This window comes from Melanerpes formicivorus, unplaced genomic scaffold (assembly GCF_026170545.1).
Source record: "Melanerpes formicivorus ecotype bairdi unplaced genomic scaffold, bMelFor1.0.p_v2 SCAF_47, whole genome shotgun sequence".
NCBI lineage: Eukaryota > Metazoa > Chordata > Aves > Piciformes > Picidae > Melanerpes > Melanerpes formicivorus.
The window spans coordinates 4,638,312-4,652,147 of record NW_027142399.1 but is presented as its reverse complement, the minus strand read 5'-3'; the positions used below and the strand labels follow the sequence as shown (position 1 = coordinate 4,652,147).

Sequence of the window (13,836 nt, the reverse complement as noted above, 5' to 3'; positions counted from 1 at the left end):
GCACAGTGAGCATCTCAACATCCCCTGAACCATGTGTGGAAGAGGAAAATAATCCAGGAACAGCAGGTAGGATGCAGAATCCGATCCAGGGCAGCTGGACATAGGTCCTGGTGGCTGCAGGCTGCTCCCACGCTGGAGCAGAGCTGCTGCTGAGCAGCTCTGTGGCCCCTGGGCTCCAGTCCTTCACTAATTACTTCCAGGCCTGTACTCTTGACATTTGCAAGCTCCTGATTAGAGCAACGAGGGAGAAATCTCCGAGGGAGATAGAGGCCGAACTGCACCACTAATAAAAGCTGAGATTGACAATCAGCTGGGAGGCGGGAGATGAGGAGGTGGAGGGACTCGTCCTTGCAGTCTCAGTTTCTTTCTGAGCCTCTGGGATGATGAGAGAAGGTCAGGGCTTGTTAATGTCACTGTGAGGAGCAGGCTCTGCCACTGCCATATGCCTGGTGCCCCCAGGGCCTGTGCCAGCCTCTGAGTCCCTCTCGGCTAGGCGATATTTTTAGACGTGGACCTCAGCTGAGGCCACCCTTGTGACTCCCCCAGAGCACCTCAGGTCTGCAGACTGTCTGGCTACTCGAGTGGCTCTGCTTTCCTGTCTGCTGACTTGCTCTGTGGCATCCAGATTCTGTAGCTTCCTGGATTCAGAGCTCTTTTTCCCCTGCCCTTTTCTCCCCCATGTCCCAGCTTGCTCCCTTGCCTGGATGGTAGCCTGCTCACTCGGGAGGTGGAGTTAACCAGAGCAACGAGACTGGGAGATCTTTGTGATGGGGTGGTGCAGAAGCCCAGAGTGGGAGAGGCTTCTCTGCCTCACCTACATGTGCTGTTGGATGCTCAAAGTGGCTTCTGAAGGGTTGAGTGTGTATGAAACAGACACCCAGCAGGCTCCTGCATGGCTGTTCCAGGCTGCTGGGTCCCTACCCAGCTGGGCAGGTTTCTGTTACGTAAATCTTGATAACCTTCCCTGTCCTGCCCTCTTTTTCCCCTCCCTCATGCCCCAGATATGCTTACCTGGGCCCAGCTGTCTGTAACAGCCCATTTAGCTGTCTGTCTGTCTGTTCATGCAGCCCTGCCTGTGCATCTGCTCATGTCTCCAGCCTCCTCAGATGCTCTTTCAGACACAGACAGACTTTTTGTTTTTATTATTGATATTTTTTAATACCTTTAAATTTCACCTTCCCTGGATTGCAGAGGCTCTGGCAGCCTTTCTGCTACACACACTCTGTGTCTACAGTTTCCTATCCCAACTCCATTTCACCCAGCAGAGCTTCTGGTCCCTGCAGCAGCCTCCCTGATGGACCTTGCCCTGCTTCTGGATGAAGAACAGCAGTGCCTGAGGTCAAGCTATCTCACTGGTAGGGAGCTGCAATGGGTTTGTGCTGACTCCATTCTGCTGCTTTTCCCTCCCTGCCAGCAGACACAGTTTCTCTGGGCCAGGGCAGGATGAAGATGAGGTGTCCTTCCTCTTCATCCTTCCCCTTGAAGGATGCCTGGCATCAAAGCAGCCAACCTGTGTGGCCAGGGGTTCAGCCAACTTTTCAGCAGCTGATGAGCTTTCTGATGGAAAACTCAGCCCTGCTTTTCTCCCTGCTTCCCTCTGCTCCTGGTCTGTCCTATTTATCCAAGCTGCAGCGAGCATCTCTCTGGTGCCTGCAGCCACAGCTGGTGCCGGGAGCCAGCGCACAGCTCTGCAGTGCTAGCCTGTGGCGAGCAGTGGATTCAGGGGCAGCACATCCCACTGCCAAACACAACGGACCTGCTGTGCTGGTAACTGGGTTACAAACCCTTGCAAAAACTCTTTGTCAGCTTTAGCAGCTGTGTTTGGGTCTCTGGGTGGCGTTAGGGTCCCCAGATAGCTAAAACTCATTCACTTGGTCGTTATGCTTCGGGAAGGGACAGGTTCCCCAGGATGCATTCAGTAGAAGGGGCAGATGTGCTTTGGAGGAAGGCATCCAACTGAGGTCCAGCTTATGACAGTTGGACTCAATGATCTTAGAGGTCTTTATCAACCAAAACAATCCTATGTTTCTACAATTCTGTGGTTCTGCCTTGGTGTGGGGAGGCACAGCATGGGAAAATGGCAGCAGGAGGTTGTTTGGGGAGATGCAGCATGTGGGGAGGTGGCAGAGTGAGGTTGGCTGGGGAGATGCAGCATGGGAAGATGGCAGAATGAGGTTGTTTGGGGAGATGCAGCATGTGGGGAGGTGGCAGAGTGAGGTTGGCTGGGGAGATGCAGCATGGGGAGGTGGCAGAGTGAGGTTGGCTGGGGAGATGCAGCATGGCAAGATGGCAGAATGAGGTTGTTTGGGGAGATGCAGCATGGGGAGATGGCAGAGTGAGGTTGGCTGGGGAGATGCAGCATGGGAAGATGGCAGAATGAGGTTGATTGGGGAGATGCAGCATGGGGGGATGGCAGAGGGAGGTTGGTTTCCTTTTGTAGGCACAGAGACAGATGCCTGTAAATGGTCAATGAGATCTTGGTGCCCTCAGTTCCCCTTTGAAGAGACAAACCCAAACCATGTTCTCTGAGTGTCTCCAAAGGAGATGTCCTGTGGTGAGTGGTGGGGTGGAAAGCCTTTGGGCTTCCTATTGCCAGGATCTCAATGTCAGGGAGTGGGGCTGCTGGGTACAGCCGGGTCCCCCTTGCTCTCCAGAAGCACGGTGCAGCAGGGGTTAAGAGCTGGCGTGTTCAGGAGGCGCTGCCGCCGCGCTCCCCCCTCCCCGCCGCTGTGTGTGTGCGGGGCTGTGCCGGGGGTGCGGGAGCCAAAGTGCCGGTCAGTGATGGAGCCGCTGCCATGACAACCCCGGGAAATCAGCCTCCGCGCCGCCCAGGGATGCTGCCGGCCGGCTCTGGGATGCTGCTGCCGCCGCCACCCCGAGCCCCGGCCGCCCCCTGCTTCGCCTGAGAGCAACCTCCCACCCCCGAGCCCCCCGGCTTGGGGGGGGCGTCCGGGCACCCCTTCTCCAGAGCCGAGGAGCAGCGAGACCCCGTTTGCCAGCCTCGCATCCCATCGCCTGCAGCTCCGCGGGGAAGTTTCGATCTTGCGACAGAATCGGCGTTCCGGGGAGCTTTTGGGTGTTTGGGGTCTTTTTTTTCCCCTGGTTTTTTTTTCTCTCTCCCTCTATTATTTAAAGAAAAGAGCAACAGCCAGCAAACAACCCAACTCCCAGCCCCTTTTGCTCCCCCAGCCTCTTTTTATGGCCGCCCTCCCTTTTTCCTGCCAGAGACACTTACGTTTCCTCCTTGGGTTATAAACTTTTGATGCCAGATCTCCGCAGCGCGTGCCCAACTGAATCTTAAAGTAGCGTCTCCAGCAGACACACATCTGTGACCTTCATCTCTTGCTCTGCACCTTCTCCTCCTCCTCTTCCTCCTCCTCCTCCTCCCCTCCCGTCCTCCTCCCTCACCCAAGGATACTGGGGACTCCCTCCGGATGCCGCTCGGCAGGCTCAGTGCTCGCAGGCTGCCTTGCTCCTGATCTCCGTGGAGCTCCGCATCGCTCGCCCCGGTTGTTTTGCTCCCCTCCTTCCTCTCCCTCCTCCTCCTCTTCATCTTTCCCCCCACCCCCCCCCACCCCCACCCCCTTACTTTTCGCTCCCGGTGGCCTTGTCGGGTGTGTTTTTGTTTTTGTTTTTGGTGGTTTTTTTGGCCTGTTGGAAAAGTCCCTGCTGCCCAGGATGGGGGTCGGTGGGTGCTTAGCCCTGCCCTGGAGGTGCCTAGTCGTCCTCTGTCTCAGGCTGCTCTTCCTTGTGCCCGCAGGAGTGCCCGTGCGCAGCGGAGATGCCACCTTCCCCAAAGCTATGGACAACGTGACTGTGCGGCAAGGGGAGAGTGCCACGCTCAGGTAGGAGACGCTGGCTTTCTACCTTGGGGGTGTGGGGGGAAGCGTCCTACCAATGGCTTTTGGGGCGATGCTGTGCTCTGAACAGGGCTGCTTGAGGGTCCTGGGACCGGCTGTAGACTTTGCATGCATGCTGAAGGCTCATCCCCATGGTGACAAGGAACACTTTGGTGGGGACCGATGTGCTGATGCTGGCGGGAGGAGGGGGTCGGAGCGCGGGGCTGGCGGCCTCCCGTCGGTGCCGGTGCGGGGCTGGCGGTGCCAGACGTGGTGCTGACAAAGGGGCTTAGGTGGCAGACAGGGAGTGAGCGCTGCTGCCTGGCGCTCCCAAAGTTGTCTGGGTGCGTGTTGTCGGTGTGGGAGGGGAGGGGAAGGGGGGCGGGGGTCTGCACTGCCTGCATTGCCAGCGGCTTGCCAGGGCTGCGATGCCTCCGAGGTGTCAGCGTTTCGCCTTGATCACTTTATAGTCTCTGCACGGATCTGTTAATATCAAATCAATCTTTTACTCCAGGGGTGCATCTTATGAATTCTGATGGATGTTTTACCTTATGCTGTTTGCTGTAGGAGGGAGGCAAGGCGGCTTATATGCAGATGGGCCACTTCTGCGCTGCACAATACAGCAGCGTCCCTTTTCATCCCCTGAATGAGTTACAGGTGTACCTGGTGCATTACCCGTGTAGGAGAGCAGCTCTCTACAGACATCTCGGCAGCGTGGCCAGATGAGCAGATAGCCGCCCAGCCTTAATGAGAGGGTGGTCGGCTCTTGTCTGGAGCTTTGGGTTGTGTTTCAGGCAGCCCGGGGAGGACCTAAACTGCTTAATCCAGCTGGCCAAGCAATCCTGAGACTTGGAGCTAGCAGCAGAGGGATGGTTGGGGAGTGAGGCTGGAGTAAGTGAGTCTGGAGGAGTTAGTCTGGTGATGTCTCTGCAGCAGCGAGCAGTGTGTGCCCCCCGACGTCAGGCTGGCTGCTCACTGGCTCCGAGCAGGAGGAACAGAGCTGCAGTAGAGAGCAGCTGCTCTTCCCAGAGCCGGGCACAGGGAAGGCACAAGCAAGCCGAGTGTGTCGTGCTCTCCATCAGCAGGGATGAGCAGCTCCTGCCGGCTGGGGCAGTGGATGCTCTGCTTGCCTGGGTGGTGGAGGCATGGGCAGGGGAACCAGGCAGGCTTCCCGTGGCTGATGGAAAGGGGAGACAGATGTTCAGTGCACAATGTGGTGGAGGGCTCCAGTCTCTGGTTCGAGGGCTGTGCTGCTCGGAGAGGCGTTGGTTGTTTGTCTGTCTGCCTCCCAGCACGGCGCCTGCCAGACTTTGGGATGTTGCCTGTGCTGGGCACATCCCTAGTCCTTGGTTCCAGCCAGGGCCCCAGTGGGACACACTTGTCATCACCCCGTGTAACTGGGGGCCGTGGCACAGCAGCAGAGCAGTTTCCTTGTGCTCCTCATAATTGAACAGCAGCAATGATTACTGTGTGCTGGACTGAGCAAGGCAGTTTAAAGAGGAGACAGCCCCCCAGAGAGATGCCTTTGGCCTTGGTGCTCTTTTCCTCGCTGTCTGAATTTGTCTCCCCAGTGAAGCGTGGGGTTGGGACTCTCCAAGGCAATGCTCACGGAGGTCAGAGCAGGATGGGGGCCTGCTGTGGATGCACTATGCAGGATGTTGAGCCCTTTCCCCGGAGACCCTGTGGCTTCAGCTCTTTCTGAGCCTGCTGCCAGCAGAGGGCTGACTTGGATCTCCGGTTTTTGGGTGACTATTTTTCTCTTTCCTTCCCCCCCCCCCCCCAACGCTTCTGGCCTCTTTTCTGCCTGGTTTGGGAGGGGGGATGTTTATGAAGCAGCCAGCCCTGGAGCACTGGGGAGTTTCAGCCTTCCCATATGAAACTCTGCGTCCCTTGGAGGGACACTGAGCACCTCAAAGGTTCTTAGAGGAGCCCCCAAAGCACTTCTCTACCCATTTATCCCCTGCCAGCTGCTCCTGGCCAGGCTGTCACTCCCTTTCTTTTTGTCCTCCAGTTTAGTTTTGCCCTGCTGCAGTCAGGTTTTTGGCCTCCAGCTCCCATTTACCCTCCATTTCTCCCATCTTCTCTTGCACTGCTGTTTTCCAATGGTCCCACCTGCCCTCCTGGCTGCTCAGAGAAGTGGTGGAGTCCCCACCCCTGAAGGGATTGAAAAGCTGTGTAGATGTGGTGCTGAGGGACATGGTTTAGTGGTGGCTTAACCTGCTGTTTGTAAAGGTCTCTTCCACCTGAAATGGTCCTGTGATTCTATTTCCCTACTTCTGCTCCTCTGAACAGCAAGCAGTTTTCTGTCTGCCCTTGGGTCTGGAGGTGGACAAGGCATCACCTGGAGCAACCCCAAGAGATGTCAACCATGGGTTGAGCACAGCAGCCCAAAGGTGAAACATCCTGAAGGTGTGGCTGGGATTTGTTTGCAGACTGCAATATCCTATGAAGAGCCAGGAAGGGCCAACATCCCTGGGCAGCCTTTCCATGGGGATGATGCTTTTGGTAGATATTTGGCATGATGGAGTTTTCTCATGGTCTGGGCACCCATTGTAGGAGCAGATGTGGTGTCCTCTGCTGCCCTCCCTGCAAAATGGCACCTTCCTTGGGGTTTAAACTGAGGAACTGGGCCTTGAGCCTGGAGAAGAGGAGGCTCAGGGGAGACCTTATTGCTGTCTACAACTACCTGAAGGGAGGTTGCAGCCAGGAGGGGGCTGGTCTCTTCTCCCAGGCAACCAGCACTAGAGCAAGAGGACACAGTCTCAAGCTGTATCAGGGGAAGTTTAGGCTGGAGGTGAAGAGAAAGTTCTTCCCAGAGAGAGTTGTTAGCCATTGGAATGTGCTGCCCAGGGAGGTGGTGGAGTCCCCATCCCTGGAGGTGTTCAAGAGGGGATTGGATGTGGCACTTGGTGCTATGGTATAGTCATGAGGTCTGTGGTGACAGGTTGGACTTGATGATTTTTGAGGTCTCTCCCAACCTTGGTGATTCTGTGATTGAGAAGCTGAGAATGGTAATTCCAGCTTGCTGCTTGCAGAATTAGTCATGCTGCTGCTAGGTCTGGAAGGGTCAGACCTGTCCCATCATGCTTCATATCAGTATCTGAAGGGGGCCTACAAGAAGGCTGGGGAGGGACTGCTCAGGATCTCAGGGAGTGCTAGGACTAGGGGGAATGGAATGAAGCTGGAGGTGGGGAGATTCCATCCCTGGAGGTGTTTAAGCCCAGGCTGGCTGAAGCTCTGGCCAAGCTGATCTAGTGTGGGGTGTCCATGGCCAAGGCAGGGGGGTTGGAACTAGATGATCCTTGTGGTCCCTTCCAACCCTTACTGATTCTATATGGAGTTGCTGTCTGGTCATGAGTTGGGCTGAGCCTTGGAGTCTCCCAGGGCTGATGAAAGCTCTTTCCTTTCTGAGACCTGCTCTTTAACCAGACTTTCACTGCAGACATGAGGAGAAGAGAGGGAGCAGAACCGCATGTTAGCAGCGGAGGAAACCTGGAGGCCTTTCAGACCGGTTGTGGGTTTCCTGTATTGGATTTGGGGCTCTTCCATCTCCAGCTCCCCACCCTTTTTCTTGCCCTTTTTTCTGTTTTTTTTTTTGGTGGGAGGCTCAGGAATGAAATCCTTGCAGAAACCAAAGCTCCATCTACAGGCAGCTTCTAGGTCATCTTAGATCGGCGTCAAACAATTCCTCTGTTTTAAGCAGAGATTGTTGATAATTTGCTGGTATTTATTGGAAGAACAAATAATTCCCCTAATCATCAGGCACCTCTCCTCTCTGGGGAGCTCCAGGCAGTTGGCAAATTCTCTGCCTACTGTTCAAATGAAAAATCCAGCTGCCTCTTACCTGACTCTGAAACACAAAACCTTCTGCCCGTGGAGCAGGGCAGGTGCTCAGCTGGCAGCGGTAACCTCTGTTACCCCCCAGTCTGGGACACGAAACGAAGCAAGGAACACACTGGTAATGGACAGAGAGGTTGAAGAAGGTCACTTTTTAATTTCCCAGCTGGGATTTGATGTGGAAACAAGGATTAAGTCTCTGCTTTTGGGAAGAGTGCCACCGAGTCTCAGCTTTCTGTGCACGACGCTTCTTGGCTGCACGCCCTGTGAGCTGCGGGGCACAAGGCATCCATCCCTGGGTTGCTATGGGGGCATGGCTGGCAGGTCCCCAGCACTCTCAGCAGTCCCAAGGGGCTGGAAATCCTGGCTGGAAACCTTGGGCTGTGTTTTATCCCAGCTGCATCACAGTGGTGGAATCATCTCCACCAGCGAAGGTGAGGTGCAGGCAGGGGTGGAAGCGCTGCTGTGGCAAACGTTCAAGCGGCGTTAAAATGTCTCGCAGAAGGGATGGGAGGGCTCTGTGCCACCAGCAGCCAGACCTTTTGTTACAAACATCAGCACAGTTCATAAAGACATAAAACAACAGCTGCTCAAGATTTCCAGGCTTTAGAGGTTTATCTGCATTTAAGAAATCATAGATTCATAGAACTGTCAGGGTTGGAAGGGACTTCAAGGATCAGCCAGCCCCAACCCCCCTGCCATGGGCAGGGACACCTCACACCACAGCAGGTTGCTCACAGACACATCCAGCCTGGCTGTAAAACCCTCCAGGCAGGAGGCTTCCACCACCTCCCTGGGCAACCTGTGCCAGTGTCTCACTGCCCTCCTGGGGGAAGAACTTCTTCCTGACATCCAATCTCAATCTCCCCACTTCTAGTTTTGTTCCATTCTCCCCAGTCCTATCACTCCCTGACACACTGAAACATCCCTCCCCAGCTTTCTTGGAGCCCCCTTCAGACACTGGAAGGCCACAAGAAGGTCTCCTTGGAGTCTTCTCTTCTCCAGACTGAACCACTCCAACTCTTTCAGTCTGTTGCCATAGCAGAGCAGCTCCAGCCCTCTGCTCATCCTCATGGCCCTTCTCTGGACACCTTCCAGCACCTCCAGATCCTTCTTGTAACAGAGGCTCCAGAACTGGATGTATTTGCTTTTTTCCTTCCTTCCTTCCTTCCTTCCTTCCTTCCTTCCTTCCTTCCTTCCTTCCTTCCTTCCTTCCTTCCTTCCTTCCTTCCTTCCTTCCTTCCTTCCTTCCTTCCTTCCTTCCTTCCTTCCTTCCTTTTCCTTCCTTTTCCTTCCTTTTCCTTCCTTTTCCTTTCCTTTTCCTTCCTTTTCCTTCCTTTTCCTTCCTTTTCCTTCCTTTTCCTTCCTTTTCCTTCCTTTTCCTTCCTTTTCCTTCCTTTTCCTTCCTTTTCCTTCCTTTTCCTTCCTTTTCCTTCCTTTTCCCTTCCTCCATCCCTTTCTCTCTTTCCTTTTCAGAGAAGGGAGTGCATGTTTCAGCAGTTGGAAGGAGGTTTCTCCTGCGTTTTCCTCCTTGGTTGCCATTCAAAAGACATCAGACCTTAAGGTGGCCTCTCCTCCTTCTCTGCCTCAGTTTCCTCAGCTGTAAAATGGAGCCAACAGCAGCTGATTGTTAGTGAGGAGTGTTCACAGGTGGTGCTAAATACCTCAGGCAGGCAGGATAGCAAGAGAAAAAATAGTCTGAAGCTTGATGAGGGGAGATTGAGACTGGAGATTAGGAAGAGATTCATTCCAGTGAGGGTGGTGAGACACTGGAACAGGTAGCCCGGAGAGGTTGTGGATGTCCTCTCCCAAGAGGTGGTCAAGGTTGCATGGGGCCTTGAGCATCCTGGGCTAGTGGGAGGTATCCCTGCCCAGGTCCATGTTCTTTGAGGTCTCTTCCAAGCCACCCCATTCTAGGGCTTTTCAGAAGGTTAAATAATACAGAGCTGCTTTTCTCCTGTATTTAAAGGCAGATTCTGGAGCTGTCCCTGCTCACTGTGCAGGGTTTTGGACAAGACAACCTTCAAGGGTCCCTTCCCTCTATGAGTCTGTTCTCTACAGCTTCCTGAAAGGAGGTGGTAGCCAGGTGAGGGCTGGTCTCTTCTCCCAGACAACCAGCACCAGAACAAGAGGACACAGTCTCAAGCTGTACCAGGGGAAGTTTAGGCTGGAGGTGAGGAGAAAGCTCTTCCCAGAAGGAGTTATTGGCCATTGGAATGTGCTGCCCAGGGAGGTGGTGGAGTCACCATCCCTGGAGGTGTTCAAGAAAGGCTTGAATGTGGCACTTGGAGCCATGGTTTAGTTGTCAGGAGGTGTTAGGTATTAGGTAATAGGTTGGACTTGATGATCTCTGAGGTATTTTCCAAATTGGTGGATTCTATGATTCCAAACTGATTCACTCTGTGATTCCTAGACTAATTTTGGTTGGAAAAGGCCTCTAAGATCATCCGGTCCAACCAGCAACCCAACACCACCATGGCCATTCAGCCATGTCCCATAGTGCCATGTCCTCATGTTTCTTGAACACCTTCAGGGTTGGGGACTCCATCAGCAGCCTGTTCTATGATTCTGTTCACTCATGGGGGGGGTCTCCGTTGTTATTTATCAGTGGAGGAAAGCCAAACACCAGGGCACCTCTGCTCCTTCACATCCAGAGCTCTGCGACTGTCTGCACTTTAGTCAATTAGCAACTAGGAGAACAGTTCCAATTAAAACTGAAAAGCCAGAATGAAACACCATCAGAGGCCCTTTCTTCCATTTATTTTTGCAATTATAGTTTTAATTATTTCTGACAATGCTGCTTGCCTTCTATTATTTTTCTTTTTTTCCTTCTTACTCTTAGTTTTTTTAAGGGGGGGTGGTGGGGGAAGAGCAGAGTGGGGCACAGCAGAAATAGTGTGGCCAGCAGGCGCAGGGGAAGTCATTCTGCCCTGTGCTCAGCACTGGTTAGGCCACACCTTGAGTCCTGTGTCCAGTTCTGGGCTCCTCAGTTTAAGAAGGACATTGAGAGACTTGAAGGTGTCCAGAGAAGGGCAAGGAGGCTGGGGAGGTGGGGTCTGGAGCACAGCCCTGTGAGGAGAGGCTGAGGGAGCTGGGGGTTTGCTTAGCCTGGAGAAGAGGAAGCTCAGGGGAGACCTTCTTGCTCTCTCCAACTCCCTGAAGGGAGGTTGTAGCCAGGTGGGGGTTGGTGTTTTCTCTCAAGCAAGCAGCACCAGAAGAAGAGGACACAGTCTCAAGCTGTGCCAGGAGAAGATTGGGCTGGAGGTGAGGAGAAAGTTCTTCACTGAGAGAGTTATTAGCCATTGGAATGTGCTGCCCAGGGAGGTGGGTGGAGTCCCCATCCCTGGAGGTGTTCAAGAGGGGATTGGATGTGGCACTTGGTGCCCTGGAATGACAGGGGCTGGGGGCAATGGAACAAAACTAGAAATGGGTAGATTTCAGATTGGCTGTTAGGAAGAAGTTGTTCCCCATGAGGGTGGTGAGAGCCTGGCCCAGGTTGCCCAGGGAGGTGGTGGAAGCCTCCTGCCTGGAGGTGTTTGCAGCCAGGCTGGATGTGGCTGTGAGCAACCTGCTGTGGTGTGAGGTGTCCCTGCCCATGGCAGGGGGGTTGGGGCTGGCTGATTCTTGAGGTCCCTTCCACCCCTGACAGTTCTGTGATTCTATGATTCTAAATGGAAAATGCAGTCGCTGCCTTTTGTGTGTGCGCGCAGATGCTAAAAAGCGTGGGGAGTAGCCAAGAGCAGATTAGTGAGGACTTGCTCCATTGCTGCCCCCTGCCTCCTCCTCCTCCTCCCTCTTCCTCTTCCTCCTCCTCCTCCTCCTCCTCCTCCTCCTCCACCCCCCCACCAAAAAAAATCCAAGTTTTCTGGAGCAGCTAAATATATACCTGCCGTTTCCAAGGTAGAGCTCGCTGCCTGGTGGAGCGCCTCAGTAAAATTACAGCCAAGGATTCTGGCATTTGGATCCTCCTGGCTGGCATCATAATTTCTCCCTAGGTAGCTGGTATTTAACTTGTCTTAGCTGCTCCTGATAGTTATAATTACAGTGCCCGCTAATTTTCCCTGCGATATCGCAGCCATCGGGAGCGCGGCTGGGGAAAGGTCAAGGGGGTTGAAGGAAGGCTGCCTCCATCCCAGCACTCTTGCATGAGGGCAAACACTGCTGCTGAAGGGCAGATGCTGAGGCCATGCAGCTGGGTGCTCAGCCTCACCAGTTGTGCTCCCTTCCTGTTTTGGTGAAGCTGGAGCAGCCTCACAGTCCCCCCCCCCTTAGAAACATAGAATCACAGAATGGCAGGGGCTGGAAGAGACCTCCAGAGAGAGAATGGAATGGAATGGAATGGAATGGAATGGAATGGAATGGAATGGAATGGAATGGAATAGAATAGAATAGAATAGAATAGAATAGAATAGAATAGAATAGAATAGAATAGAATAGAATAGAATAGAATAGGAGACTATAGAATATGGAATATGGAATAAAGAATAGAATTAACTAGGTTGGAAGAGACCTTTGAGATCATCAAGTCCAACCTATCACCCCACACCATCTAATCAACTAAACCATGGCACCAAGCACCCCATTCAGGCTCTTCCTAAACACAACCAGTGATGGTGAATTCCACCACCTCCCTGGGCAGCACATCCCAATGGCCAACCTCTCTTTCTGTGTAGAATTTCTTCCTACCATCCAGACTGAACCTCCCCTGGCACAGCTTGAGACTGTGTCCTCTTGTTCTGGTGCTGCTTGCCTGGGAGAAGAGACCAACCCCCCATCTGGTTACAACCTCCCTTCAGGGAGTTGTAGACAGCAAGAAGGTCTGCCCTGAGCCTCCTCTTCTCCAGGCTAAGCAACCCCAGCTCCCTCAGCCTCTCCTCACAGGGCTGTGCTCCAGACCCCTCCTCAGCTTTGTTGCCCTTCTCTGGACACCCTCCAGCAACTCAACATCTTTCCTAAACTGAGGAGCCCAGAACTGGACACAGGACTCAAGGTGTGGCCTAACCAGTGCTGAGTACAGGGGCATCATCCAGTCCATGGGTGAAGGACTAGACTCCAGCAGGGCAGAGAGCTAGACCCCTGCTCAGGTGGAGATTGGAAGCAGAGCACTGGGGTTTTACTTCAGCAGTGCCTGTTTTGGGGAATGCAATGGTCTGGTCCAGCTCTTCAGTAGGAAGAGGAGTCCTCTTGCTGTCATAAGCGAGTTGGGGCTGCTCTGCCTGGAGGTGAGAAGGCTCTGAGCAGACCTTCCAATGACTGAAGGGGGCTACAGGAGTGCTGGGGAAGGACTTTTTACAAGGGCTTGTAATGACAGGATGAGGGACAATGGCTTTGAGCTGGAAGAGGGGGGGATTGTGACTGGAGATGAGGAAGAAATTCTTTACAGTGAGGGGTGGGGAGAGACTGGCACAGGTTGCCCAGGGTGGTTGTGGATGTCCCTTCCCTGTAGATGTTCAAGGCCAGGTTGGATGAGGCCTTGAGCAACCTGGGCTGGAGGGAGATGTCCCTGCCCATGGCAGGGGGTTTGGAACTGGATGATCTTTAAGGTCCCTTCCAACCCAAACTGTTCTGTGATTCTCTGACCTCTCCAAGGACTGGGATGCCAGGCTGGGGAAGATCCTCTCACCTAGCAAAAAGCCGACCCCCACGCTAGGTTTCTGAGCTCTGCTAGGCAGCAGTAGTTACAAGCAGTGCTATTGAGCTGCAGGGGATGAGACTGAACTGCTGCTAATCCTCTCACTATAGGGTACAGGAGATCTTTTTTGCAAGCACAATAAACTCCCCCGGGCTCGGGAGCGGTGATAGCTGTGTCCTTCCCCCAGCTCACCAGGCTGCTCCAGGAGCTCAGCTCTTTTGTTTCTGGAGGAGGATTAGGTGTGAACACTGCAGAGGGGGGCACTGTGCCTGCCTCTCACAGTCCCAGTTTGCAAAGAGTTCCTGTGACTGCTCTCACAGTTGGCCTCCTCCTCATTTGTCTCGGCCCTAAACCAGGGGTGCTTGTTACAGCAGCTGGACACACTGCTTTAAGTGATAATCTTTAGATAGCACAGCTGAGCAGCCACTTCATAAGGAATATCTGATTTGGTGACTATCACTTCTCCTTCCGTCCTTGCAAGCAGCCTTGGAGGGTTAGGATGTTCTGTGGTTGGTTTTGCTGCTTTGC

General features: G+C 53.8%; 1 protein-coding gene across 4 annotated transcripts in view; it reads left to right on the top strand.

Annotated features, from left to right (window-relative positions):
- The window catches only part of LOC137452008 (opioid-binding protein/cell adhesion molecule homolog), a 441,101-nt gene that overhangs the window by 335,744 nt on the left and 91,521 nt on the right, over nucleotides 1-13,836 (top strand). The window contains exons 1-2 of one of the 4 annotated variants that reach the window (XM_068160059.1): nucleotides 2,754-3,302; nucleotides 3,761-3,845. In XM_068160059.1, the coding sequence (XP_068016160.1) occupies nucleotides 3,802-3,845 (44 nt within the window). In that variant the 5' untranslated portion in view covers nucleotides 2,754-3,302; nucleotides 3,761-3,801. Of the gene's footprint in view, nucleotides 1-2,753; nucleotides 3,303-3,417; nucleotides 3,846-13,836 lie in introns of those variants that run through there. The other 3 variants (XM_068160057.1, XM_068160056.1, XM_068160055.1) reach the window with 3 other exon arrangements.